This window comes from Pseudophryne corroboree, chromosome 4, assembly GCF_028390025.1.
Source record: "Pseudophryne corroboree isolate aPseCor3 chromosome 4, aPseCor3.hap2, whole genome shotgun sequence".
NCBI classification, from domain to species: Eukaryota; Metazoa; Chordata; class Amphibia; order Anura; family Myobatrachidae; genus Pseudophryne; species Pseudophryne corroboree.
This window is the reverse complement of record NC_086447.1, coordinates 511,555,438-511,581,640: the sequence shown is the minus strand read 5'-3', so window position 1 is coordinate 511,581,640 and position 26,203 is coordinate 511,555,438. Positions and strand designations below refer to the sequence as shown.

The window sequence follows — 26,203 nt, the reverse complement described above, 5'->3', positions numbered from 1 at the left end:
GACGCTGTCTGCCGTAATGTGTAAAAAGGGGACTCTGGCTGCCGTAATGTGTAAAAAGGGGATTCTGGTTGCCGTAATGTGTAAAAAGGGAACTCTGCCTGCCGTAATGTGTAAAAAGTGAATTCCACCTGGCGTAATGTGTAAAACGGTGTAGTGGCACTGTTGTGCGGCGTAATTTGAATAATGGAGACTACTGTGCAGTGTAATATGAATTGGTATTATTTTGTGCCCACACCCCTTCCCCATGAAGCCATGCCCCATATTTTTGGGACACGCTTATGGCGCGTACTGGCCCTATTTTAAATAGGGGGGCGCCGATTCGGTTTCTTGCACACAGCGCTAAAATGTTTAGTTACGGTACTGGTGGGGGCCCCAGAAATATCACTGTACCGGACCTCAAGATTTCTGTTGCCAGCCCTGAGTAGGGGGCATCCTAGTATTCTTTTTATATCGATATCTATCTATCTATCTATCTATCTATCTATCTATCTATCTACTGACTCCTGAAAATCTTCCTAAACTGAGTAAAGCATTACTTAGTGGGTGTCAGTTAGTGCTATCCATAGTTTGTGGTGCTTGTGTTTCCCCTGCTGACTGTTTTACAGCAGCTCTCTGGCAGGCTCATATAGCTGTAACCAGGGAGCTAGGAGGCTGCAGCCTGCTGCTACTATTTACAGTCTCATAGTGATTCCCTCTCTAAACGCTTTCCTTCCCTCTCCTATGAGCATTGCGGTTTGCTGCAAGTCACTTTGAAGAAAGCAAAGACACAGGGAAAAAAGAGAACTGTATTTGGAAGTATGAAGAAGTCAAGTAAGATTTTATACATTTCTATCTTATGGTGAAGGGTACACATTAAAGTTAGTGCAGAAGTTCTGCTACATAAAATATAGCAGGTGCCTTGGCTGTGGACATGCTGCGTAAGCTTTTTGCCTTCTGCAACCATATGTTTCCCTGACACACACAGTATGGGAATCTGTTCCGTGAATTATCCCTTTGTACCTTATCTATATACAGTGTGACAGAGGGAAGAAATCTGTCTTCATTGTTTCTGCGTACGTTCTCCCAACTTGTATAAAACTTCCCCTCATAGATCATATGTGTTTATTTTTGCTTCCTCAATCATTCAGATTATACACTTAAGTTACATATACATATGTTTTTTGTTTTGCTTTGTGACTGCCAAGAGTAGGCAAGGACAGCACACAGATCTGCGGCTATGAAAATATAGTACAATACACCTAGTATATATGTTATAGGCCATGCTCAGAATACAATATCAGGGACATTCAGCTGCAAAATAGGGCAAATGTCAGAACACTTTCTTCTCATTAACATTGCTTTAAAAAACAGGGGTTTCCATGCTAGCCAACTGATACAACGGTATAGAACTGCTTCATATGTCACAGTTGATTCTGGACTTTTTTTTCTTTTCTGTAGAAATCTTGTATTATCTCAATCTTTTAAGATCCCCATTTGCAAAGTCCCTGTGTTTTCGTTTTGTAATAATAAATTGAAATTTACCACCACCTACGTGTGTTGGGACACATATTTGAGTTGTCATAAAAAGACTGTATGTGCCACAATTTAAGTGCTAAAGAAGAATTTATTTGAAAGTCAAAATGTACTTGGGAATAATATGCGTAATATATTTATTTATTATTTATTTATTAACAGTTTCTTATATAGTTCAGCATATTCCGTTGCGCTTTACAATTAGAACAACAGTAATAGAACAAAACAGACATAGAGGCAGGGGGTGGTCTTCAGTATGCCGACTGACGGGATCCAGGCGCACAGTATACCGGCGCCGGGATCCCGACAGCCGGCATACCGACACTTATTCTCCCTCATGGGGGTTCACGACCCCCCTGGAGGGAGAATAAAATAGCGTGGCGAGCGCAGCGAGCCCGCAAGGGGCTCATTTGCGCTCGCCACACTGTCGGTAAGCCGGCGGTCGGGCTCCAGGCGCCGGTATGCTGGTCGCCGGGAGCCCGACCGCCGGCATATCGTAGTGAACCCAGAGGCAGGAGGGCCTTGCTCGCAAGCTTACAATCTATAGGGAAATAGGCATTGATACACAAGGATAGATGCTACCTATTGCATAATGGTCCATGGTAATATATGTTCACTGCATATGACAGAATTCAGCCTCTTTTAGTTTTTTAGGGTTTTTTTTTTTTTGGGGGGGGCAAGTGGTATTTGTAAATCTTTATTACTGTGGTTTTGTTTACTTTACTTTCTGTGATTTTGTTTACTTTACTTTTATGGCTTAAGTTTGACACAAAAAACACATGGAGAAAGTGTCCATGTGTCACAACATACTGTTCTCAAAATAATTTATTTAAACAGCAATATGATTATTGTACCAATGATAATAATGATATAGAGTATACTGCTTAGTTTAGAAACTATTATCCTACCTAATAAAAGGCTCTATGGGGGGATTCAAGTGTTTTGCACACCGGCGGCCATTACATGGCGGCCGACAGAGCAATTCAAGTATTGCTCCATTCAGGCGTGCACAGCCGCCAGTGCTGACATTATTTTGATGGGTAGGTAACTAGTATAGAATATATATTTATACAGAACATGTGTTAAGCATTGATCTTCCATGAGCAGGGCAGCTATCGGGGGGAACCGTGGGGACTGGTGTCCTGGGCCCTTACATAGAGGGGGCACAACCCTGGCTCAATACCAGGAGAGCTTCACCCGGTTGTGAAACAACAGCGGGCTGATGCACAGGGAGGACTTCTTAAAAAAATGCCTTCTCTGTGCATCAGCTCTCGGTCAACTGTTCCGAGTAGGTCCGCAACGCTCCACCTATATGGAACGTCACAATGTATGACATCAAATAGGGGTGGAGTGCTGCTGCAGAATCTTTTTTTGGTGCGGAGGGGCAATGTTTATTTTGTTAGTCCCGTGTCCCACAATTTCTGACAGGTAGCTGACAGGGAGGAACCTGAAGGATCCCTCTCAGGTAAAATATGTGCTACAGTAGCCCATAGGCTACTATGGGCTAACGCCATCTTCAGATGCTTTGGCCATGCTTAGTAGCAGTTATTGGGCCAGCTTTCTGGTTGGAAAATGGAGATATCTCCTTGTTACATTCTGGGAAAGTTTTGTTTTTGTGGGGATCCCTTGAAAATTACTGATTTTGGCTGATTTTTTGCAAAACTACTTTACTAAATATGCCCTAAGGGCCGAATTCAATTAGCCGCAAAATTGCTGTGATTTGCAGTGATTGCCATTTTCACGGATTTCGTGGCTTTTTTGCTGCGAAAGCAGGCTTTTCACAGGTATGCACACTCCTGTGAGTCTCCTATTCAATTGCAAGTTTGCAAAAACTGGATTTCTGTGAAAATTGTTGCTGAAAGTGAAAAGTGGAAAAAATGGGTACTACCAATAAAGCTAAACTAACATCAGAAAACAGTATATATATAATCAGGCTTTTAATTTTAAATGCAATATTTTGTCATTTTCTATAAAATTTAAGAACTAACAATCAAGTGTGAGGTCACTTCCTGCACTTTCTATTGGTCAGGGCCCAGTCAAATAGCATGGGGTTTCACAGTGCCCACATGTCTTGAGGAAGGCTCCTGCTGAGGCGAAATGCGTCGACAATACTGAGCACTGTGAAACCTCTCTCGACTTCAGGAGATTACTATTGAGGTGTTGTTTTATCATTATCTGTACTTTATGAAGTCCGGACCTTTTTTAGTTTTTCTTTGACTTTGTTTTTTTGGTTTTAACTTTTAAAGAAGAGTGTGCTGGATTTTTGTACATGTCCTTCTATTTTTTCTGTATTTGTACACATCCCAACTATGGGAATTTCTGTACAATACATTTAAAAAAAAAAGATATGGTTTGATTGGCACATTTTTCACTTTTCTTTGAGACCACTGAAATATATGACTGGTTCCTGAGTTAAGACAAGTTGTGGATCTGAAAGAAACCCAGATAGGAACATCTCTGCTGTGTTTCCCGTGAGTGTGGTACGCTCCCTAAACCTGTTCTTACAATAAAGAAAATAGGAAAAAAAGATACCTTTTATGCACTTGATTTATCTATACTTTAACGTGAGTTTAGGTATGCTCTTCTTGACCTATTCTTTGGTGAAGCACACACAACAAAGGGGTGAAGAAGTGTAAAGAAACCTTTACGTGCACGAATACTTGCTTTGAGTGTGAGTTGGGGTACGCACCATACCAATATATCCTATTTTTTGTCACATGTTCTTCTAAGTTTGATGGGATAAGGACAGTCTTTAAGGAGAACCATACAAAACGATACTACACATTGTATCCTTATCTGTTTTTTTGTTTCCATATACACCGCTGAGATCAAATCACTACAATTAGAACAGCAGACGACAAAGGAACAGAAAAACATAAATCGATATTCACAAGGGACGTATATGTTATATATGTTATGTTTTATATTGTGGCGCTTATACTGGTAAAGATTGTCTTCTCTTTCTTGTTACATCAGATAACAGTATAAAGTTTATTATTGGGTATAATAAAAGTATTTCTGGTACTTAAATTGGCTCAAAAGGCTGTTATATGCATTTTTTTTAAAAAGCTATTTTTGTCAGCAAAATAAGTGCTAAACTTACATTTGAGGTACAGAAAAATGGGTATAAGTATATATTTGGGTCATTTTAGGGGTCTATAAAAAAAAGTGGAAACAGACAGATTACTCCTACCTGCAAGAGCCTAAATCGACATTCAGAGGGGTGTACTAGGGTTTCTGAACCCAGTCCCGACAGTTTTAACTTAAAAAAGGATTTTTCTCAACTTTTCATCTGCTCAGAGGTGGTAATTTAAAATTCGCTGTAACATTATTACTAATCCGTTTTCACCGACAACTGAATAGTCACTTTTCATGATTTGCAGTAAAATTGCATTTTTTACCACGAAAACAGCTTTTTGCAGCTAATTGAATGCAGCCCTAAGGGTGGGTACACACTAGGTGATGTGCTCTATGAGTGACGTCACCTAGTGTGTTCCCTTCTCTGCCGGGGCGGTTGGCGGCAGTGTGTACACACTGAGCAATATGCAAACTTTATCGTTCAGTGGGGTGATCTTCAGGTTGCCGACTGTCGGGATCCCGGCGCACAGTATACCGGCGCCGGAATACCGGCAGCCGGCATACCGACAGTTTTTCTCCCTCGTGGGGGTCCATGACCCCTCTGGAGGGAGAATAAATTGTGTGGCGAGCGCAGCGAGCCCGCAAGGGGCTCATTTGCGCTCGCCACGCTGTCGGTATGCTGGCGGTCGGGCTTCCAGCGCCTGTATGCTGGTCGCCGGGAGCCCGGCCGCCGGCATACCATACCACACCCGTTCAGTGACGTCACGCCGAGCCCAGGCCATGCACGTAGTTTTTGGACAACAGTCCAAATTGAGCTGCATGCATGGCCGACAGTGAGGGTCGTTAATTATCCGCGGGGCTGTGCATCTCTCGTCGGTGGCGGCATACACACTTAGCGACAAAATAAACACCGTCGCTCAGGAAGGGTCAAAATGAGTGACGTTGTTTAGTTTATTGCTAATTGTGTACCCACCTTAAGTCTGTATATGTTATTGCGGTCACAGTTACTCTCTGCTGTAAGATTGACTTCTGTGAATTATGTTGTTATTGTAGCTGTCTGTAAACTGTCAATAATGTTGTTTTATCTTATTAGAGTTACTTTGTGATGTTTGGTTAGCATTTATCTGTTTATTCTGTCTTTTGTTTTGAGAGGCTTTCTGATACATGATCATCACCACCAGAGGAGCACCAGAAGGTTAGAGTAAGGAATGCATTAGAAAGCCAGTAAGAAATGGTGATGAATGAAGTCAGTGTCTGTGACTGGCATACACTCAAGGAACTGCCACGGAGCATCAGGGGTGTATATTTAAAAATATAAAAACTTCATGTAGTTGGCAGGTTCACCAGTATGTTCCTTTCACTTCTTAATTTAAATGTAATGTTTACTGGATATGCATTTCCTTATCCACTATAATGTTTGTTGTAGGTTGTTTTGATTTCTCTATTCTCAGTATTTAACTGAAATTGTTGTTGTAATTATTATTATTATTATTATTATTATTATATTTTTTATTTATTTTATATTAACATTTCATGATTATTATGGTTTTTATTAACATTTATTTACAAGGCACCAGCATTATTCTCAGTGCTTTATAACTGGAAAAAAATTGAATAGCAAAAAATCAAGACTGGGTTTTAAGTTTTAACAGACTGTCAAAGAGGTAAGAGGGCCCTGCTCACAACCGTACAATCTACAGGGAATACTGGGAGAACGTGTTGCTGTCATTCTGTAATGTTTATTTAATTGAAGGAAGATTTTTTCAGATGCAGTTTAATACTTTAAGGGTGGGATGTATCAAGCTTTGCATTTGTAGTGGGAAATGTGGTCACACTTCAGAAAACGGTACTGTTCTGACTGAATTTTGCCGTTAGTACAGCCCACCCTAACAGTTTTATTTATCTGTGAATTCACATCATTTTGAGAGTAAATCACTTATGGGGCCTACACACAGTGAGATCTGTGCTAGGTGCGATTTGAGCCTATACAATGTGTGCTATGCGATTTGGACTGTACACACAGAGCGATTTGAACTACACCCGGTTTTGACAACACAACAATATCAATTAAAATAGTGGGCTGGTTGCGATATAGTACAAAAATACCTGAATGCACATACTATTTTGCCTTGTGACATTGATTACGCGAGAGCACGCATCGCATCACAAGGGAAAATAAACACGGTGCGATTTGAACTAGTTGATCGCTCGCTAGCCGTTTTTAGCAGCCGTGCAAACGCTATGCCGCCGCCCACTAGAAGTGTATTTTAGCTTAGCGGAAGTGCGAACGAAAGGATCGCAGAGCGGCTACAAAATAATTTTGTGCAGTTTCAGAGTAGCTTCAGACCCACTCAGCGCTTGCGATCACTTCAGACTATTCAGTTCCTGTTTTGACGTTGTGAACACGCCCTGCGTTTGCCCAGCCACGCCTGCGTTTTTCCTGGCACGCCTGCATTTTTTCGAACACTCCCTGAAAACGGTCAGTTGACACCCAGAAACGCCCTCTTCCTGTCAATCACTCTGCGGCCAGCAGTGCGACTGAAAAGCTTCGCTAGACCTTGTGTGAAACTACATCGTTCGTTGTAATAGTACGACGCGCGTGCGCATTACGCCGCATATGCATGCGCAGAAGTGCCAAATTTTTGCCTGATCGCTGCTCAGCGACCGAAAGCAGCTAATGATCGATTCGGAATGACCCCCTAGATGCAATGCTATTTGAACTAAAAGGATCAAATCGCATGAGAGAATCGCAACGTGTGTGGGCACCTTTAGAAAGGGAGTGACAATATATATTACCATTAGCAAATGCATGCCTATTGGGGGTAATTCCAAGTTGATCGCAGCAGGATTTTTGTTAGCAATTGGGCAAAACCATGGCCCTCATTCCGAGTTGTTCGCTCGGTATTTTTCATCGCATCGCAATGAAAATCCGCTTAGTACGCATGCGCAATGTTCGCACTGCGACTGCGCCAAGTAACTTTGCTATGTAGAAAGTAATTTTACTCACGGCTTTTTCATCGCTCCGGCGATCGTAATGTGATTGACAGGAAATGGGTGTTACTGGGCGGAAACACGGCGTTTCAGGGGCGTGTGGCTGAAAACGCTACCGTTTCCGGAAAAAACGCAGGAGTGGCCGGAGAAACGGTGGGAGTGCCTGGGCGAACGCTGGGTGTGTTTGTGACGTCAAACAGGAACGACAAGCACTGAACTGATCGCACAGGCAGAGTAAGTCTGAAGCTACTCTGAAACTGCTAAGTAGTTAGTAATCGCAATATTGCGAATACATCGGCCGCAATTTTAAGAAGCTAAGATTCACTCCCAGTAGGCGGCGGCTTAGCATGTGTAACTCTGCTAAATTCGCCTTGCGACCGATCAACTCGGAATGAGGGCCCATGTGCACTGCAGGGTGGGGCAGATGTAACAAGTGCAGAGAGAGTCAGATTTGGGTGGGGTGTGTTCAATCTGCAATCTAATTTGTAGTGTAAAAATAAAGCAGCCAGTATTTACCCTGCACAGAAATAAAATAACCCACTCAAATCTAACTCTCTCTGCACATGTTATATCTGCCTCCCCTGCAGTGCACATGGTTTTGCCCAATTGCTATCAAAAATCCTGCTGCGATCAACTTGGAATTACCCCCATTATACTGACATGTGAGATAAAGCGTGGTATATTCACAACAGCAGGACCATGTGAGCAGACAAGGAACAAACATGGAAATTAGGCAGATGTTGCCGTCAGATGACTTTGTGTTTCAGAAGTTACCATAGGAAATGATGACAAGACTAGAAAAAAGACATATATTTTAGTCAGAAGAGCTGTCTTGATCATGGCCTAAAATTAATGTATCATTACCCAGCTAATATGTTACAAAGCACAGTTATTTCTACAGTACAATGATGGTGTGTGACTCCACTTTGTACTCCCTTACACCATGTATCTTATGTTCTTACATTTTAACTCTGTAAAAGTACACAAATATTTTCCGTGCTCTGGTTGTAGGGGAAGTGTAGGTGCAGGGCCGTAACTAGGTGTGTGCCAGCGGTTCCTGGCACACAGCGCATCTGCACTGGGGGCGCAGTACTGCTGGCCACACCGTAGTTACATGCCGCAATGTGTGTCCGCAAGGTGCAGCTGGTAAACGCTGTACGGCAGATGCAGTCTGTGCTACTCTTTCTGTGCCATCCCTCTACCACCTGACCATCCCATTCCTCCTCCCCCCCAGTGGAGGTTATAGTGAGCTGCGGCCAGCAATGCCTGATCCCAACCCAGCAGCTGGCCCTAATCACCCCCTTCCTCCTCCCCCACATGGTGAGCCACGGCGCGGCCAGCTATGCCCAATCCCATCCCAGCAGCCGGCCCTGATTACCCCCTTCCTCCTCCCCGCACAGTGAGCCGCGGCGCAGGCAGCAATGCCCGATCCCACCACCCGCCCATACCATGCAGCCTGAACATCCCTGAGTTTACAGTTCAGCCCGACGGGATGCGGCTGCTATGGGGCCTGGGCTGTTTACAGGTCCGTCCGCTCCCCGGCACATAGACACCTGTAGTGTCTTCCTGCAGTGGACTTTAAGCCCAACCAGCTCTCCCCGGAGCTCACTGCTTCATGCTGCACAGTGCACGGTGTCTGAGCCTGGAATCTCAGATTTCCACACCAGCAGATGACCTGTGCCTGCCCTGCCACCTACTCAGGACCTACGTGAGTGCCCTGCTGTAATGTGTAAAAAGCAGGGACGTGTAGTCAGGGGAGGCAGTGCCTCCCCTGTCATGAATGATTACAGTAATACAAAGAAGATACTTATGACACATATTATGTGTCATAAGTATCTTCTTTACATTATTCTAATCATTTTAAGGTGTTAAAGCAGTTTGGGAGGCACTGATAGCAGTGACAATGGTAATGGAGATAGAGAGATGGGGGCGGGGCTAAGCACTGGGCAGTAAATGCCCATTGAAAAAAGTTGTCAAAGCGGCACTTCTACATGTGCCTCGTTGACAGCTACAGGCTTCCCCTGCCAGCAAGGCACATGTGATTGGACAGCAGATCCAGTGCTGGATCCGCTGTCCAATCACCCTTTGGAGGCAGCAAAACAAGGCTCACCTCTCTTCATTCCCCCTGAATCCTCTCTCCTCCTGTGTGCAGATTGAGTCCATACTGAGCCGCCTGTACAGTAAAGCAGAGAACCCGGCAGTCAGCGAGCTCTCCTTAACAGTGTCTGGCTGGCCCCTCCCACCAGGCTTAGAGTGGGCTGCGTGTGTCAGCCCTCCCCTGTCTTCCTGCTCCTCGGCTGCATGCACTTCCTGGCTGTCTCTGTCCCGGGCTGGCTTCCTGCTCTTTACAGGATTACACTAAAAAGCCAGGTAGGGGCTGTGGTTACTGGGGGGTACTATGGAGGAGGGAGGGGGGCACTGTGTATAATGTAGCATGGGTGTCCTGTGGGGGAGGGGCTTCTGTACAATTCAATATATTATGGATGTGGGGAGGGCTGTATATATTATAATGTGCTTTTTTTTTTTGGGGGGGGGGGGGCTGTTTATAATGTACTATAGCATGGGTGTGCTATGGGGGAGGGGGTGCTTGTGTACAATGCAATATACTGTGGGTGTGCTATGGGGGAGGGAGGCTGTGCATAATGTTGCATGGGTGTGCTATGGGGGAGGGGCTGTGTATAATGTTGCATGGATGTGCTATGGGGGAAAGGGGGCTTGTGTACAATGTAATATACTATGGGTGTGGGTGTGCTATGGGGGAGGGGGGCTGGATATATTATAATATACTATGGATGTGCTATGGGGAGGGGAGGCTGTCTATAATGTAATGTAGTATGTGTGTGCTATGGGGAGAGGGGCTGTGTTTAATGAAATATAGTATGGGAGTGCAATGCGGAGGGGGAGGCTGTGAATAATGTAAACAAACGTGTGCTATGGTAAGGGGTGGCTGTGTATAATGTAATATAGTATGGGTGTGCAATGCGGAGGAGGAGGCTGTGAATAATGTAAACAAACATATGTGCTATGGTAAGGGGGCTGTGTATAATGTAATATAGTATGGGTGCGTTATGGGGGGACTGTGCATAATATAATCTACAGTATGCTGCGTGTACTGGAGACAGTGGCAGATTCGGCGGAGGGGAGGGGGGGGGGGGGTACACTTAGGTATGTGTCCCCAGGTCGTTCAGTTGATTTTTCTTAATTTTTTTATTTTTTTGCAGCTACATGGACAAGGCTGCTGCTGACAGCCCTCCCCCATGCAGCCATGATTGATCTCAGTGGTGGACTGTTGCCGGCAGTAACAGTCAGGACCTGGCATGGCTCTGTGGTCTTCATTTTCAGCATCCTTAGCTGGCCTGCAGCCATGAAGTGGATTGAGCAGCAGTGGCCAGGTGTTGGTGAACCTCATACCATGTGGCATAATGTGAATTTTGGCTCATACATGTGGCATAATGTGAATTTCGGCTCATACAGTGTGGCGTAATGTTAATTTTTGATCATACCGTGTGGCGTAATGTGAATTTCGGCTCATACCGTGTGGCGTAATGTGATTTTTGGCTCATACCGTGTGGCGTAATGTGAATTTTGGCTCATACCGTGTGGCGTAATGTGAATTTTGGCTCATACCATGTGGCATAATGTGAATTTCGGCTCATACAGTGTGGCGTAATGTTAATTTTTGATCATACCGTGTGGCGTAATGTGAATTTCGGTTCATACCGTGTGGCGTAAAGTGATTTTTGGCTCATACCGTGTGGCGTAATGTGAATTTTGGCTCATACCGTGTGGCGTAATGTGAATTTTGGCTCATACCGTGTGACGTAATGTGAATTTTGGCTCATAGCATGTGGCGTAATGTGAATTTTGGCTCATACTGTGTGGCGTAATGTGAATTTTGGCTCATAGCATGTGGCATAATGTGAATTTCGGCTCATACAGTGTGGCGTAATGTTAATTTTGGCTCATACCGTGTGACGTAATGTGAATTTTGGCTCATACCGTGTGGCTTAATGTAAATTTTGGCTCCTACCGTGTGGCATAATGTGAACAAGGGGCACTACTGTCAGTAGCTGGTGAGCATGGGTACATGTGTGACAAATGCTGGTGTCCTGCAGAGGAGGGGTCTGATGGTATAGGAAGAGGCAAATGTGGCTCTGATAGCACATGTGTAAATTTTAATCTTTACTTGTGTTATATTAAAACTCAAATGTTTGGCTCCCAAAATATCCTGTAGTTTTCAGAGTGGCCAGCTCAAAATCAGGGTGTAGGTGCTGGGGGTGCAAGGGGTGGGGGGTGTGTGGGAGGGGGGGAATGCATATGCACTTACACCCACCACTCTCTAATTCAGGCCTGGCCAACCTGTGGCTCTCCAGCTGTTGTGAAACTACACATCCCAGCATGCCCTGCCACAGTTATAGCATTCCCTAATAGCAAAACTGTGGCAAAGCATGATGGGACTTGTAGTTTTACAACAGCTGGAGAGCCACAGGTTGGCCATGCCTGCTCTAATTTCACCACTGGGTCAGGGATAGGTTCTGGAAGTGTAAGCAGCGATAGGGTGCAGCAGCAGCTAGAACTCAGGGTTATCCATAGCGGACAGTCAGTACTGGCCGGTGGTTGCACCATTATGTTTCATTTTATTTCTCTGGGGTGTATTATATCTACTTTATTATTAGGAACTAGGGAGAAATTAGATTAAGCCATGTGATTTTACTGAGAGAATGTAAAATAGTGACAGACACGCCCCTGGGTGGTGCTTGGTACACCCATCCTGCGTTGCACCCCCTAATAAATTTAGCTGCGCACGCCTATGGCTGGGAGTGCATTGTGCAGCGGAGGCCGGCGCTCTCCTCCTCCTCCTTTCAGGTAGCAGCTTCAGCAGCGTCAATGCCTGCTGTAGTCTCCCAAGGAGGCGTGATGGGGATGTACTGGAGAAGCCAGTGCCTCCCCAGCCATTGAACTCACCGCACGTCACTGGTAAAAAGGTGACTCTGCCTGGCATAATGTGTAAAAAGAGAAGTCTTCCTGCATTAATGTGTAAAAAGGGGACTCTGCCTGCCATAATGTGTAAAAAGAGGACTCTTCCTGCCGTAATGTGTAAAAAGGGGACTCTGCCTGCCGTAATGTGTAAAAAGGGGACTCTGCCTGCCGTAATGTGTAAAAAGAGGACTCTTCCTGCCGTAATGTCTAAAAAGGGGACTCTGCCTGCCGTAATGTGTAAAAAGGGGACTTGTGTGTAAGTGGTGCTACTGTGCAGCATAATTTGAATAATGGAGACTACTGTGCAGCATAATATGAATTGGTATTATTTTGTGGCCACTCCCCTTCCCTGTGAAGCCACACCCCTATATTTTTTACGCGCGCCTATTTCGATTTTGAGGGTGAGGGGGGCGCCGATGCTGTTTCTTGCACACAGCACTAAAATGTATAGTTACGCACTGTGCAGGTGTTTAGGATACCCGGCCCAACAAATACTGTCTGTTTTTGCAATTTTCTTAGTTCTTTTCATTCTTCTTTGACTTCCACACTGACCACACAGGCTTACTCCTATCTTCCTTACAGCACCTCATATTTAGATTTCCAGTGCTTCCTATGCAAAATGACAGAAAGCTGAAACAGTTTGTGTAGTATAGTTTCTCTAATGTTCTTTGAGTCTGGCAAAATCTCCACTCATAGAGTCACATCCTGTAAAGTTAGGTACACATCATACAATTAAAGGGAAGATTCTCCAATAATCGGAAAAACTGGCACTAGTGTGTAGTCATGTCATTTTTGGCCAAACGCTGAGAAACGGGCCAAAAACTGTCAGAAATGCTCAGCTTCAATTATCAGATCATTTAACCTTTCCAAAAGATGATGTCCAAAAGGTCCTGATATAGGGGGTAATTCTGAGTTGATCGCAGCAGCAAGTTTGTTAGCAATTGGCCAAAACCATGTGCACTGCACGGGGGCAGATATTACATGTGCAGAGAGAGTTAGATTTGGGTGGGTTATTTTGTTTCTGTGCAGGGTAAATACTGGCCGCTTTATTTTTACACTGCAATTTAGATTTCAGTTTGAACACACCCCACCCAAATCTAACTCTCTGCACATGTTATATCTGCCACACCTGCAGTGCACATGGGGGGTCATTCCGAGTTGTTCGTTTGTTGCCGATTTTCGCTATACTGCGATTAGTCGCTTACTGCGCATGCGCAAGGTTCGCAGAGCGCATGCGCTTAGTTATTTTACACAAAAGTTAGGTATTTTACTCACGGCATAACAAAGCTTTTTCATCGCTGTGCTGATCGTAGTGTGATTGACAGGAAGTGGGTGTTTCTGGGCGGAAACTGGCTGTTTTATGGGAGTGTGCGTTCTAGTTGCAAAACGCAGGCGTGGCTGGAGAAACGGGGGAGTAGTTGGGCAAACGCTGGGTGTGTTTATGACGTCAAACCAGAACGAAAAGGACTGAGCTGGTCGAAAATGGCTGAGTAAGTCTGGAGCTACTCAGCAACTGCTAAGAAATTTCTATTCGCAATTCTGCTAATCTTTCGTTCGCACTTCTGCTAAGCTAAGATACACTCCCAGAGGGCGGCGGCTTAGCGTGTGCAATGCTGCTAAAAGCAGCTAGCGAGCGAACAACTCGGAATCACCCCCATGGTTTTGCCCAACTGCTAACAAATTTGCTGCTGCGATCAACTCAGAATTAGGCCCATAGTGAAGTATATGGGCATTCACAATAACATGGGGTAAATGTAATAGAGTGCAAGAAGCTGGGGGTTCGGGAGTTTGTGCGAGAATGCCTGTATTTTTAAAGTGGCAATCATTTACAAGGCCAAACCAAATTGGCTTGTAAATGATTGCCGCTTTAAAAATACAGGCATTCTCGTACAAACTCTCGCACTTCATTACATTTACCCCCATATTTCCTAAGAGTTTCTTATGTTTACCTCATCATCCTTGTGGGCAGACATATGCAAATTATTAATCCATCCTCTGAAAATCAGCATATTTTTCTTTTAAATGGTGTAGTGTGTGTGTTCTGCTGATATCATGACCTTCCACTGGCAGAAAAGTCGTACCGTTTGTCAGTGTGTAGTTAGGTTTAGACAATTGTGATCTTCCATTTGTCAAATGAAAGTATATGCTCCCAATCAAGGGCCTAATTCAACCCTGATCTTAGCAGCAAATTCATTAGCAGATGGGCAAAACCATGGTGGTCATTCCGAGTTGATCGCTATATTTTTCGTTCGCACAACATAATCGCACAATTGCGATTATATTGTAAAATTGCGAACATCCGCCCCCATCGTAAATTTGCTATGTCGTACGCAGTATTACACATGGTAGGCGTATGCCAAGTTACAACGCATTATTGCGAATCCAACGCATACGCACAAACATCATCGCAAAAATACAATGTCATCGTAGATTTACGCATCCAACTTAAATTTACTAAGGTTTGTGCAAACAAACGCACAGCCATGGGTTTTTTTTCCCTAATTTAGCTGACACCTTGCAATTCAAACTCAGCAAGCGTCCCTCAATTAGAAATCCAATTAGTGTAATAATTAATTGTGTGCATGACCAATTAAGTCTGCAAAGAATACCTCAAGAACACTTTGTAGGCATAATTGGACATTACCGTGTTTTTTTTTAAAGAAGTACAAGAGATGTGTAAACTGTGCCTGACATAAATGTAAATTGATTATTTTGGTGTGGATGTTTAGTGTGTGAATGTATGTGTTTACATGTTTTTAAACAAAATAAGCAACTAACTAACCAAATTTGTATGTAATAAATAAGACTAATACTCTTTTTTTTTTGTTTTTGTTTTTTGTTAGTTAACCAATTTCTGCTTTGCAATATGCTTTATTTTTTGGACAATAAAAACATCACAAGCGCATAACGGTTCATTATTTTTTTTTTATTTGTAAACATTTATTTTTTATTTTTTTTGTTAAACATTTTTTTAAACTTTTCTTTTAAAACATATTTTTTTTCTTTTTTAAATTAATTGGGCCAAATTGTTTACTTCGGCCAACATGGCCTCCAAATTATTCTTTATTCGGCCAACGATGCCTGCCAGGCTTGTGGGATCTCCAATGGCAACATCTGAAATGCAGAGTAAAAATGCTATTTAAAACATAAATCACATTAGCATACCAACACACAAGCATACTCAGCAATGTTTGTCATTCCTAAATTACAATATGTAAAAGTCTAACACACCATGATGTACATTTCATAAGATGGGAGTTATATTTAAGATGGGATGTTGCCCATAGCAACCAATCACATTAAACTTATCTTCTAGAAGGTGGTAAATAAATGAAAAGTTGTGAGTGTTTGGTTGCTCTGGGCAACATCCAATCTTGAATCACACCCCCAAATTAGTACATGTAACCCCATACTGGTCACCATTCACATCTGTAGTGAAGCAGACTTGTTTTTTGTGCTGTTTTGAGCTGCATCATCACACTGCATATCAACATCTTCAGAAGGACAACATATCCTAGCATGCCCACACTCCCTGAAAGCCTGCCTTACTAAATAAATAAGGTCAAACAGGTTTTGATCAAGCAAATAAGCATTTTGTGAGTGTAACTTTCACAACACAAATCATTGTGTCGTTAGGCTGGCTAACAAAGTGACTCCTGCTTCTTATTATTTAAAAATATTGCAATACCCAAGCACAATTGTAAAAGTAAAACCACAAAAAAAATAACACTCAGGAATAAATGTGTTGCATATAATGTAACACATATAAACCATGTTGTGCAGGCAAACCTGTCGACATAGTGATTAGCAACCACATGTAGACACTGTACATATAATGTCCTGCACACAAATGTGAATGCATCATCCATACCATGATGAAGAAGACAAGCATTTAACCTATACAAAATATTGCCCACAGTACAACAATGCATTTATTTTAATGTGTTTTGTATTTAGACAATTTATACAAAAGGAATGTGTGGGAACTTACTCTCCTCTGCCACTTGGCCACCTCCCTCTAGTGGCTCCGGGGCCTCTGCTGCCCATTCTGTAGGCGACATTGGCTGGCTGGGGGATGGAGGCTGGATGGGGGATGGAGGCTGGCTTGGGGATGGAGGCTGGATGAGGGATGGAGGCTGGCTTGGGGATGGAGGCTGGATGGGGGATGGAGGCTGGCTTGGGGATGGAGGCTGGATGGGGGATGGAGGCTGGCTTGGGGATGGAGGCTGGATGGGGGACGGAGGCTGGCTTGGGGATGGAGGCTGGATGGGGGATGGGTGCTGGATGGGGGAAGGAGGCAGGATGGGGGAAGGAGGGTCTAATTGTGTGACAGGATGGAAGGGGGGGGTAGTTACAGAGGGGGTTTGGGAATGATAGGGTGAGGGTGGTGGTGAGTTTTTTTGGGACACAGAGGGTGAGGGGGGCAGAGAGGGGAATTTTGTTAAAGAGTGGGATTGGGCTGGAGAGGGGGTGTGGGCTGGAGAGGGGGATTGGGAAAGAGAGTGGGCTTGGGCTGGAGAGAGGGGTTGGGAAAATGATGCTGAGGTGGCTGGAGAGGGTGAGGTGGGTGGAGAGGGGGTTTGGGCTGGAGAGGGGGATTGGGCAGGAGAGGGTGAGGTGGCTGGAGAGGGGGATTGGGCAGGAGAGGGGGATTGGGCAGGAGAGGGTGAAGTGGCTGGAGAGGGGGATTGGGCAGGAGAGGTGGAGGTGGAGCCAGAAGGGGATGGTGGTTGTTGTTGTCGCCTCTCTGCAGCAGCAGCAGCAGCACCTTGCCGTTGTGCTCGCCCTAGAATGACATATGTATTTTTAAGTTTATAACATATACATTTAGAACATCAGCATATTCATATTACTCTGTTCTGTCCCATGTTAAAGAGACAGGGATAACATTACTAAGTTAGTAAAATGTTTTTACTGGTGATGTTGTCCTTAGCAACCAATCATAACATCATTTAACTTTCTTAAGCACCTTCTATCCGATAATATATAGAATACGAATGTTTGTTCTAGCCAACATCACCAGTTCTCAAAACCACCAACATTTTAACTAATAAACCACTGAGCAGGTTATTGTGTTCAGTTGTGAGCCTGTGTAGTAATTATGCACAACAACATACAGTCAGTACCATACCTCCCAACATGACCCTCTCTAGGAGGAACAGAATGTTGTGCTCCGTCACTTCCCTCTTAATGTATGATTGCCATCACCTGTGCTGAAACACCTTTTTACAAAAAATTAAGTGACAAGTCCAGAAGCAGAGTATTCTGTCCCTCCTGGAGAGGGTCATGTTGTGAGGTATGCAGTACTGCTTGCCCTACCCACACACACTCATGCTTATTGTAAGTGTGCAAAATTTCACACTGTCACTTAGTGAAAGTATGCAAAGGTTATGCGTAAAATCCGTCATGTACCAAAATGTAACTTACTGCGGCCACGTAGGGTCCGGATATGTTGGCGTAGCTCCGCCAACAAGTCGGGCGTACGCCTACGCAGATCGCTCCAGCGCCTCTCTAGCTGGATTATCGTCCTGCGGATGCGGCTCCGTCGTAGGCGGCGGACCTCCGCGTAGGCCTCGCGCTTTACCCGATTTGGGACAAAGCGCCCTACGCGGCCTACGCGGCGGTATATCACCGCCACCAGTACGCGGAGCTCCCGCCTGGTAAAGGGTGCTGCACGCATCATGGCAATTGCGTTTTCCATATTTGGGCATATATTTATAGTGTGTGTTTGCATGTGATTGGTCTAAAATCTATGCTGTCATCTAAATAAACTTTATTGATGTGTGCATTGAATAAACTTTATTGCTGTCTGCAGTGCTGTGAGGAGCAGAGGGGTTAGTTCGCTCTAGCGGAAATTCGCAGTCGCGGAAGAGCATGATAATAAACGAATCTATTCTCACAATTCCCCCCCCCCCCCCCCCCCCCCACACACACACACACACACACACACTTTTAATAAAATTAAATTATAATTCTGTGTACTCACCACTTTTTGTCAGAACAATCAGCTGCACAGTCAAAGTTTACAACATTTAGTATCATATGTTTTGGTTTAAAACAGGATTAGAAAACAATAAAAAATTAAAAAGCAACAATTAGTAACGGAACAATATTTATCCAAGAATAAAAACATTGTAAAGTTAACATGTTTGAATAGTTACATAAACAACTAATAATATAGTCACACACACACCAAACCAATTACACAATGAGCTTTCAATAGCTACCTAAATGACATCAGAGCAAAATGAACATAAACAGACAGTGTTTTGTGTAGAACATTTAAAATTTGTAAAAAAACACTATACCTGAAATATTCTTGCACAATGCGTGCCCTTACTTCACTTCCCCTCCGGGAAACACTCCCCCTACCGACTCTCCGCCCAACCCCTGGCTCCTCATCTGGCAATTCCTCTGTGTGAGGAAGCTCAACGCAACTCCTTACAGCGATGTTATGTAGAATAGCGCACAGGACCACTATTTTACTTACCATCTTCGGCGAATACATGATGTCGCCACCAGTGCGGTGGAGCACACGAAAGCGTCCTTTAAGGACACCAATCGTGCGCTCCACCAGCTGTCTAGTGGCAGTAAGCGCGGAGTTAAATGCCGTCTGTGGTCCTGGCCTGGGCTTACTGTAAGGAGTCATGAGCCAGTGGGTGCAAGGATATCCACGGTCTCCTGTTTGATGTGAAGACAAGACAAAAATTAGTTTGAAAAATGGAAAAAATTTATTGTAAGTAAATAAACAAAAACACTCACCCAATAACCACATGTCTTGTCTTTCCATCGATCTTAATCTGTGCCATATCCCTGATTGTCTAATGACATGGGCATCATGGGAGTTCCCCGGGAACTTAGCATTCATGGACAGGATCTGGAGGGATGGCCCACAAACAACCATTACATTCAGAGAATGAAACAGTTTCCTGTTTCTATAAATGTCTTCATTATGTCTTGGTGGTACAATAGCTACATGTCTGCCATCCACAACCCCAATAACATGTGGAAAGCGACTACCACCTTCCTCAAATTGCCGCTTCACCACATCTAGGGCACCAACATCCAAAGGCATAGCAATAAATTGCTTAACTCTCTTAATGAAAGCCTGGCTGACACGCCGCAGGACCTTACTGAACTGGCCCTGCGACATGCCAACCAGATCGCCAACAACATGCTGGTATGAACCAGTGGCCACAAAATGTAACACAGCAAGGAATTGTGTCAATGCTGGTATTGCTGTAGGATACCTAATGGATTGTTTTAGATCACTCTCTATTATGGAGAGAGTGTCTAGGATTAGATGAGGTGGCAGCCTATATCTGCGCACAACCACATCATCAGGCATCCCAAAAAGGAGGACACGGGTACGGAAAATTGGTGGCCTAGCACACCTCCGTTGCCTTGGATGATGAGGAGCCGGTTGCGGTTGGAGGGCTTGCAGCGGTTGAGGTGGGAGTGGTTCCGTGGGTTGGGGTGGGAGGGCTTCAGCTGCCACATGAATGGACATCACCAACTTAAAATGAAGGTAAGAATCAATTTATTTTAAAATAAACATTGTCAGCCATAATCAAAGTCAAAGTGTATGGGTGTTAACTTACTGGAGGAGCATACTCCATTTCTTCAAGATTAAATTACGGGTCCAAAACAAAAAATTGGGAACAAAACAAAAAAAAACCTTTAGCTAATTTTAAAAAACATAGGTTAACATCACGAAAAAAAAAAGTTTTGGGATTTGAAACATACCCATATAATAACTGCCACAATATATAATAAAACAACTAAGTATGAATAAAGTTTTTTAAAAAACAAATCTGTATATTTCTAAAAATTAACAAGGTGGCCCTTTAGTAGCTAATACAGCAAAAAACAGCCCTACTTTGACAAAAGTAAATGCTTTGTAAACCAAGAAATAACACCTACAAGAGAGAGAAATGGACCCAACTAAATGATTATAAAAAATTGCTACAAACACACTCCAGGACACACAGGGAATGGCTACTTACCTGCTCCAGATATCAAATAAAAAATGTGTAGAAAATGTAAAGCAAAAATCCGCCTACTTGGCACAAAACAAAAGTGAGGAAGGAAAACCCACAAGGAGACACCTACAAGAGACACAGAAGGAGTCTAAGTGTTAGGCGCCGGGGTCCGCTTGATGGTCTGCGCGGCCCGGCGCCTAGCAACTAGAGACGCCGTGCACGTACAGCCGCCGGCTCCCTAGCAACGCTAGACGCCGGGCGCGCTGAGCCGCACGGACACTAGCAACGGGGACGCCACTGGCGGACCGCGTTCCCCGTTGCTAGGCTTTAGGAAATTAAGATATTCACCTGCTCTCTGGCCGTGCAGCAAGGCAGCTGCACGGCATTTATTCTAATCAGCCTTTAGCAGCTGATTGGAGGACTCCTTGTTAAATACACTCCCAGGGCTTCTCACAGACGCCGGTAATAGCTTCCTGCATGCTGCCTTTGTTTGCTGAGAGTCTGTTTCCAGTCCTGCTGTATCCGGTCATTCCAGTCCTCAGAAGTCCGGTATTCGGGAATTGTCATCTCATCCCAAGAGGTCGTTTGGTTCCCTGGAGTCCTGACTGATCACCGTTTTATATCCAGTGGTGTTCGTGAGTTGCGGCTCTGCCGTGTGTTGCGGCTCAGCCGCTTTACCTTTTATATTTTGTGTTTGGAGCATTTGCGGAGGGTTCCGCTTCCACAAGTCCTCTCTGGTACTCGGCGGTGCCGGGTAGGAGAATTGGACAAGTGGATATTTTGGTTGCCCTTTTCCCTGGCGGTTTCTCCGCACATATTATAGTTTTGAGTTTGCTTAGGCCCTGGCCTGGTTGTTTAGTTAGAGGGCCTCTTGTTATCACCCTGTCTCGGGTTTCCCTTTGTCTCTCATTAAGACCGGGGGGCATCGAAGTTGGGCAGACATAATCCGCCCTTCAAACGCGGCTGCCAAGGGCTCAAGAAACCATAGTCTCGCAGGGGATTTCTGACAACACGGGTGAGACAACAGAGTTAGGGCGCCAGGGGCTATTTTCCTGTCCTGCTCCCTTCCCCAGCATTCCGTTCCAGTGCTCCGGTCCTTGCCATAAGATCTCCTCTGACCAGAGTGCTGGAATCATAACACTAAGAGATCAAACTGTGCAAACAATATAACATACACAATGTAAAGTACAGGTCAGAAAAAAACAAATATGGCATACTAAACCATTTAAATAACAAACAGATATTCTTGGCTTGATAATTGACTAATGTAGGAATACTCACAAAAGAAACTTAGCCAAAAAAGCGCACTACGCTATACATGTAATAAGTTAATAAACGGACATCTGTCTGCAAGACAATGCTAAAACTACTCACTCTGCAAAGTTGGGCAAAAGACGACCACCTTCTCTGGAAACACACAGCAAATACACAGCAGCTTCTTTCATCATACACCCACTCACATAGGCTGAAAACCATGCTCTTAAATAAGCAGTACAATCAGTCACAGAATTAGCATAATTTACACCTGTGTGAATTAACGCTGCGCACGTAGCTATAAATACCTACACACCTGTGCGGACAGAACATGTCATTACCAACATGGCTACTCGTGAGGATTTTGCAGCAGAGATGGACCGCTTGCAGCGGGAGCAGGCAGAATTGGCTAAAAGACGTATCGCATTGCGTCGGCGAATGCTGGAATCCGCCTCTGCGGAATGTGAAGACGCAGGACCCAGTACTAGAGACATTCCAGCTTCTGAGACCCAGCAGTTAAGCGGGGTTACCCTGCCAGACAGACATACTGGGGAAACTGAGGGAGATTCAGCATTAGCCGCACAACCACAACATACAGAAGCTGCTAGTGACGAGGAAGATGGTGAGGAGCAACAGGAACAAAGCTCACAGGCTACTTCAAGGCGCAAAAAAAGGCAGCCCGCATTCACTAAGAGGGAGTTGCGTGTTTTGGTCACGCAGGCCATGTCAAAAATTCATAGAGGACCGAAAAACATGGGTGCTGCTACGAAAGAACGCATCTGGAGGGACATCACTCATTCTGTCAATGAAGTCGGCTCTATTGTCCGAACATCACAGGAAGTTAGACGACGGTAAGTGTATATTGGCAGTCCATTATGTGTGCTAAGTATTTGTCAAAAGCTAGTTACATGTGATGTTGTCCTATATATTAAAGCCTTTATTTTTAATACTCTACCTTGCCCCTATTTTTCCAAACATATGTAGTTGGGCCGACTTCAAATCCCGCCTGAAGGGCAAGAGGGCTGCGGAGTGGAATGCCTCGAGGGCTACAGGGGGAGGACCATCTGTCGCTGTGGAGTATACAGAGTTGGAGGAGATAGCGGTGGACTGTGTCAGTTATGAGGAGGGGACAGGGGTGTCTCATATGGACACGGACCTGCCTGAAATCCTGACGGCACATGACTTGCCAGGTAAGTTTACACACATATTTTTAAATGTTTAAAATTATAACAACAAAAGTCTCATATTGTTTTTTTCTACTCTTTTTCCACACATTCTTCTATTTGCTTTGCACATAACACAGCACAGGGGGGTGAGCAGGTCGAGTCACAGGAGGGTTATGTGGCTGAGGCTGAGGTGGAGGGACCTAGTGGGTCTGGTAGTGTGGGATCCCATATCCCACCTATCCAGGTTCCAACTGGCCCACCCACCCAACCCTCTGCTATCCCGGAGATCCTGCTTGAAATAGCTAGGTATGGTGAGAGCCTAAATGCATTTCAGGACAGGATGATCTGGGAGGTAAGCCAGATAGCTGTCCGGCTCACTGAGCACAGAACCAGTGTGGAGCAAGGTGTTGCTCAACTCTGCAAAGGTCTGGCAGAGATCAGGCAGGGACAAGATCATCTTGCCGCCTCATTCCAAAGCCTTGCAAATAACATCTTGCAAGGGCTCCAGGCCATCGCTGTCTCCCTTGCACACAGTGGCAGAGAGCCAGCCACATCGGCTCCCTCCCCTGCCCCTGCCCAGGAAGAACATCCCACTGGGCAGGGCCCACGAAGGTCGCTCCGCAGACCAAGTCAAGAAGAACAGCATCGGGCGGAGACCAAAAAAAGAAAGTGATGTCTCTCCAGATGGGCAGCACCCATGTTTTTCATGTTGTCTCTATGTTTTTTTTGTGTTGGCTTGTGTGGCCAGAATCTCTTTTAGGGCCTAGGCCCTCATTCCGAGTTGATCGCTCACTAGCTACTTTTTGCAGCAGTGCAAACGCATAGTCGCCGCCCAAGGGGGAGTGTATTTTCACTTTGCAAGTGTGCGATCGCATGTGCAGCCGAGCGGTACGAAAAATGTTTTTGCAGTTTAAGAGCAGGTCTGAACTTACTCAGCCCTTGCGATCACTTCAGCCTGTCCGGTCCCGGAATTGACGTCAGACACCCGCCCCGCAAACGCCTGGACACGCCTGCGTTTTCCCTACCACTCCCAGGAAACGGTCAGTTGACACCCATAAACGCCCTTTTCCTGTCAATCTCCTTGCGATCGGCTGTGCGAATGGATTCGGTGCTAGAAGCATTGCCCAGAAACGATGCTGTTTGTACCCGTACGACGTGCATTGCGGTGCATACGCATGCGCAGTAGTAACCTGATCTCTGCGCTGTGAAAAATGGCAGCGAGCGATCAACTCGGAATGAGGGCCCTAATTCAGACCTGATCGTAGCAGCAAATTTGTTAGCAGATGGGCAAAACCAAGGCCCTCATTCCGAGTTGATCGCTCGCTAGCTACTTTTAGCAGCCATGCAAACGCATAGTCGCAGCCCACGGGGGAGTGTATTTTCACTTTGCAAGTGTGCGAATGCCTTTGCAGCCGAGTGGTACAAAAACATTTTGTGCAAAACAAGACCAGCCTTGTAGTTTCTTATCCTGTGCGATGAATCCAGCGACGGAGGTCCCGGAATTGATGTCAGATACCCACCCTGCAAATGCCTGGACACGCCCAGAAAACGGTCAGTTGACACCCACAAACGCCGTCTTTCTGTCAATCTCCTTGCGATCGGCTGTGTAAATGGATTCTTTGCTAGAACCATTGCACAGCAATGATGCTCTTTGTACCTGTACGACGCACGTGCGCATTGCGGCGCATAGGCATGCGCAATTTTGCCATTTTTTTACCTGATCACTGCGCTGCGAAAATCGGCAGCGAGCGATGAACTCGGAAAGACCCCCCATGTGCACTGCAGGAGGGGCAGATATAACATGTGCAGAGAGAGTTAGATTTGGGTGGATTATAATGAGGTAACTCATTTACCCCGCCACCAACCCCCATCCCCCATACACACACACTTTAAGCGGAGCCAGGGCCAGTGCTAGTGTTTTCGGCACCCCCCTGCAAATTGTAAATTAGTTCCCTACTTCCCATACTTTATAAAGGGACATTGATCTCACAAAGTAGCAATGTGGCCGCATAATAGTACCCCCAATTTCCTTAATTCAAATTTCACCACACAGTAGCACAATCTTATTCACATTACACCGCATGTAGTGCCCCTGATTCATATTACACCACATAACCTTTTTCAGGTTATGTCACTTAGTAGTGCCCTTTATTCGCATTGCACTACATAATGGTACCCTTTATGCATGTTATGCCACACAGTAGTGCCCCTTATATACAATGCCCACAGTATTGCCCTTTATACACAATTCCCACAGTAGTAGTGCCCCTTACACATAATGCCCACAGTTGTAGTGCCCCTTACACATGACCACAGTAGTGCTGCTTATACACATATTGCCCACAGTAGTACCCCTTATACACATCTCTGCCTATGTCACTCCAGCAGTCACCACCTGTGTCCCTCCAGCAGCTTCCCCACCTCTCTTGTTCCTCCAGCCCCCTCTCATCTTGTCTTCATGGTGCACAGAGCATGCTCCTCTTCATGGTTCCTCCTCACTTCAGCAGCGATGACAGCTTGACATAAACACACCATGCTGGAAAATGAAGCCACCTGGACCTGAGGGGGGGGGGTGAATGCTGTCCAACAGACACAGCATGTGTGAGTACCAGGAGGGGTGGGCTATAAATGGAGGAGGACCATGAAGCCACCAGGACCTGAGGAGGAAGGAGGTGGCTGCAGCTGATGAGCTGCAGCCACCTCCTTCCTCCTCAGGTCCTGGTGGCTTCATGGCAGTCAGTAATACTAGTGCCACCTGCACCATCTATTGATGTAGGTGATGGGGCAGTTTTTTTGTTGGAATTACTGTGCAGGACAATGGAGGTGGTGGAACTAGTTCCCCCTACCATTACAGGTGGTGGAACTTAGTTCCATCTCGACCCCCCCCCATCCCCCCCCCACACACACACACGCACACACACTTTAACCCCTGGTGCATGGTAAATACTGGCTGCTTTATTATAACACTGCAATTTAGATTTCAGTTTTAACACACCACACCCAAATCTAACTCTCTCTGCACATGTTATATCTGCCCCCCCCCCCTCCCCTGCAGTGCACATGGGCCCTCATTCCGAGTTGTTCGCAGAGAATCATCGCATCGCAAACGGGCATAAATCAACTAAACGCACATGCGCAAAAGCGGAAATACGCATGCGCGAGCATAGCGATATGACACTTGTGCAGAAATACTACAAAGAAAACTGCTCGTTACACAGAAACGAAAACGGGGAGTGGCGA

The 26,203-nt window shown here is 45.1% G+C and overlaps 1 protein-coding gene across 2 annotated transcripts in view; it reads left to right on the top strand.

The window, feature by feature from the left end:
• The first annotated feature begins 638 nt into the window (after positions 1-638).
• Positions 639-26,203, top strand: part of CEP85L (centrosomal protein 85 like) — a 387,474-nt gene continuing 361,909 nt past the window's right edge. For both annotated transcript variants that reach the window (XM_063917223.1, XM_063917222.1), the window contains exon 1: positions 639-810. In XM_063917223.1, the coding sequence (XP_063773293.1) occupies positions 798-810 (13 nt within the window). In that variant the 5' untranslated portion in view covers positions 639-797. The remainder of the gene's footprint in view (positions 811-26,203) is intronic.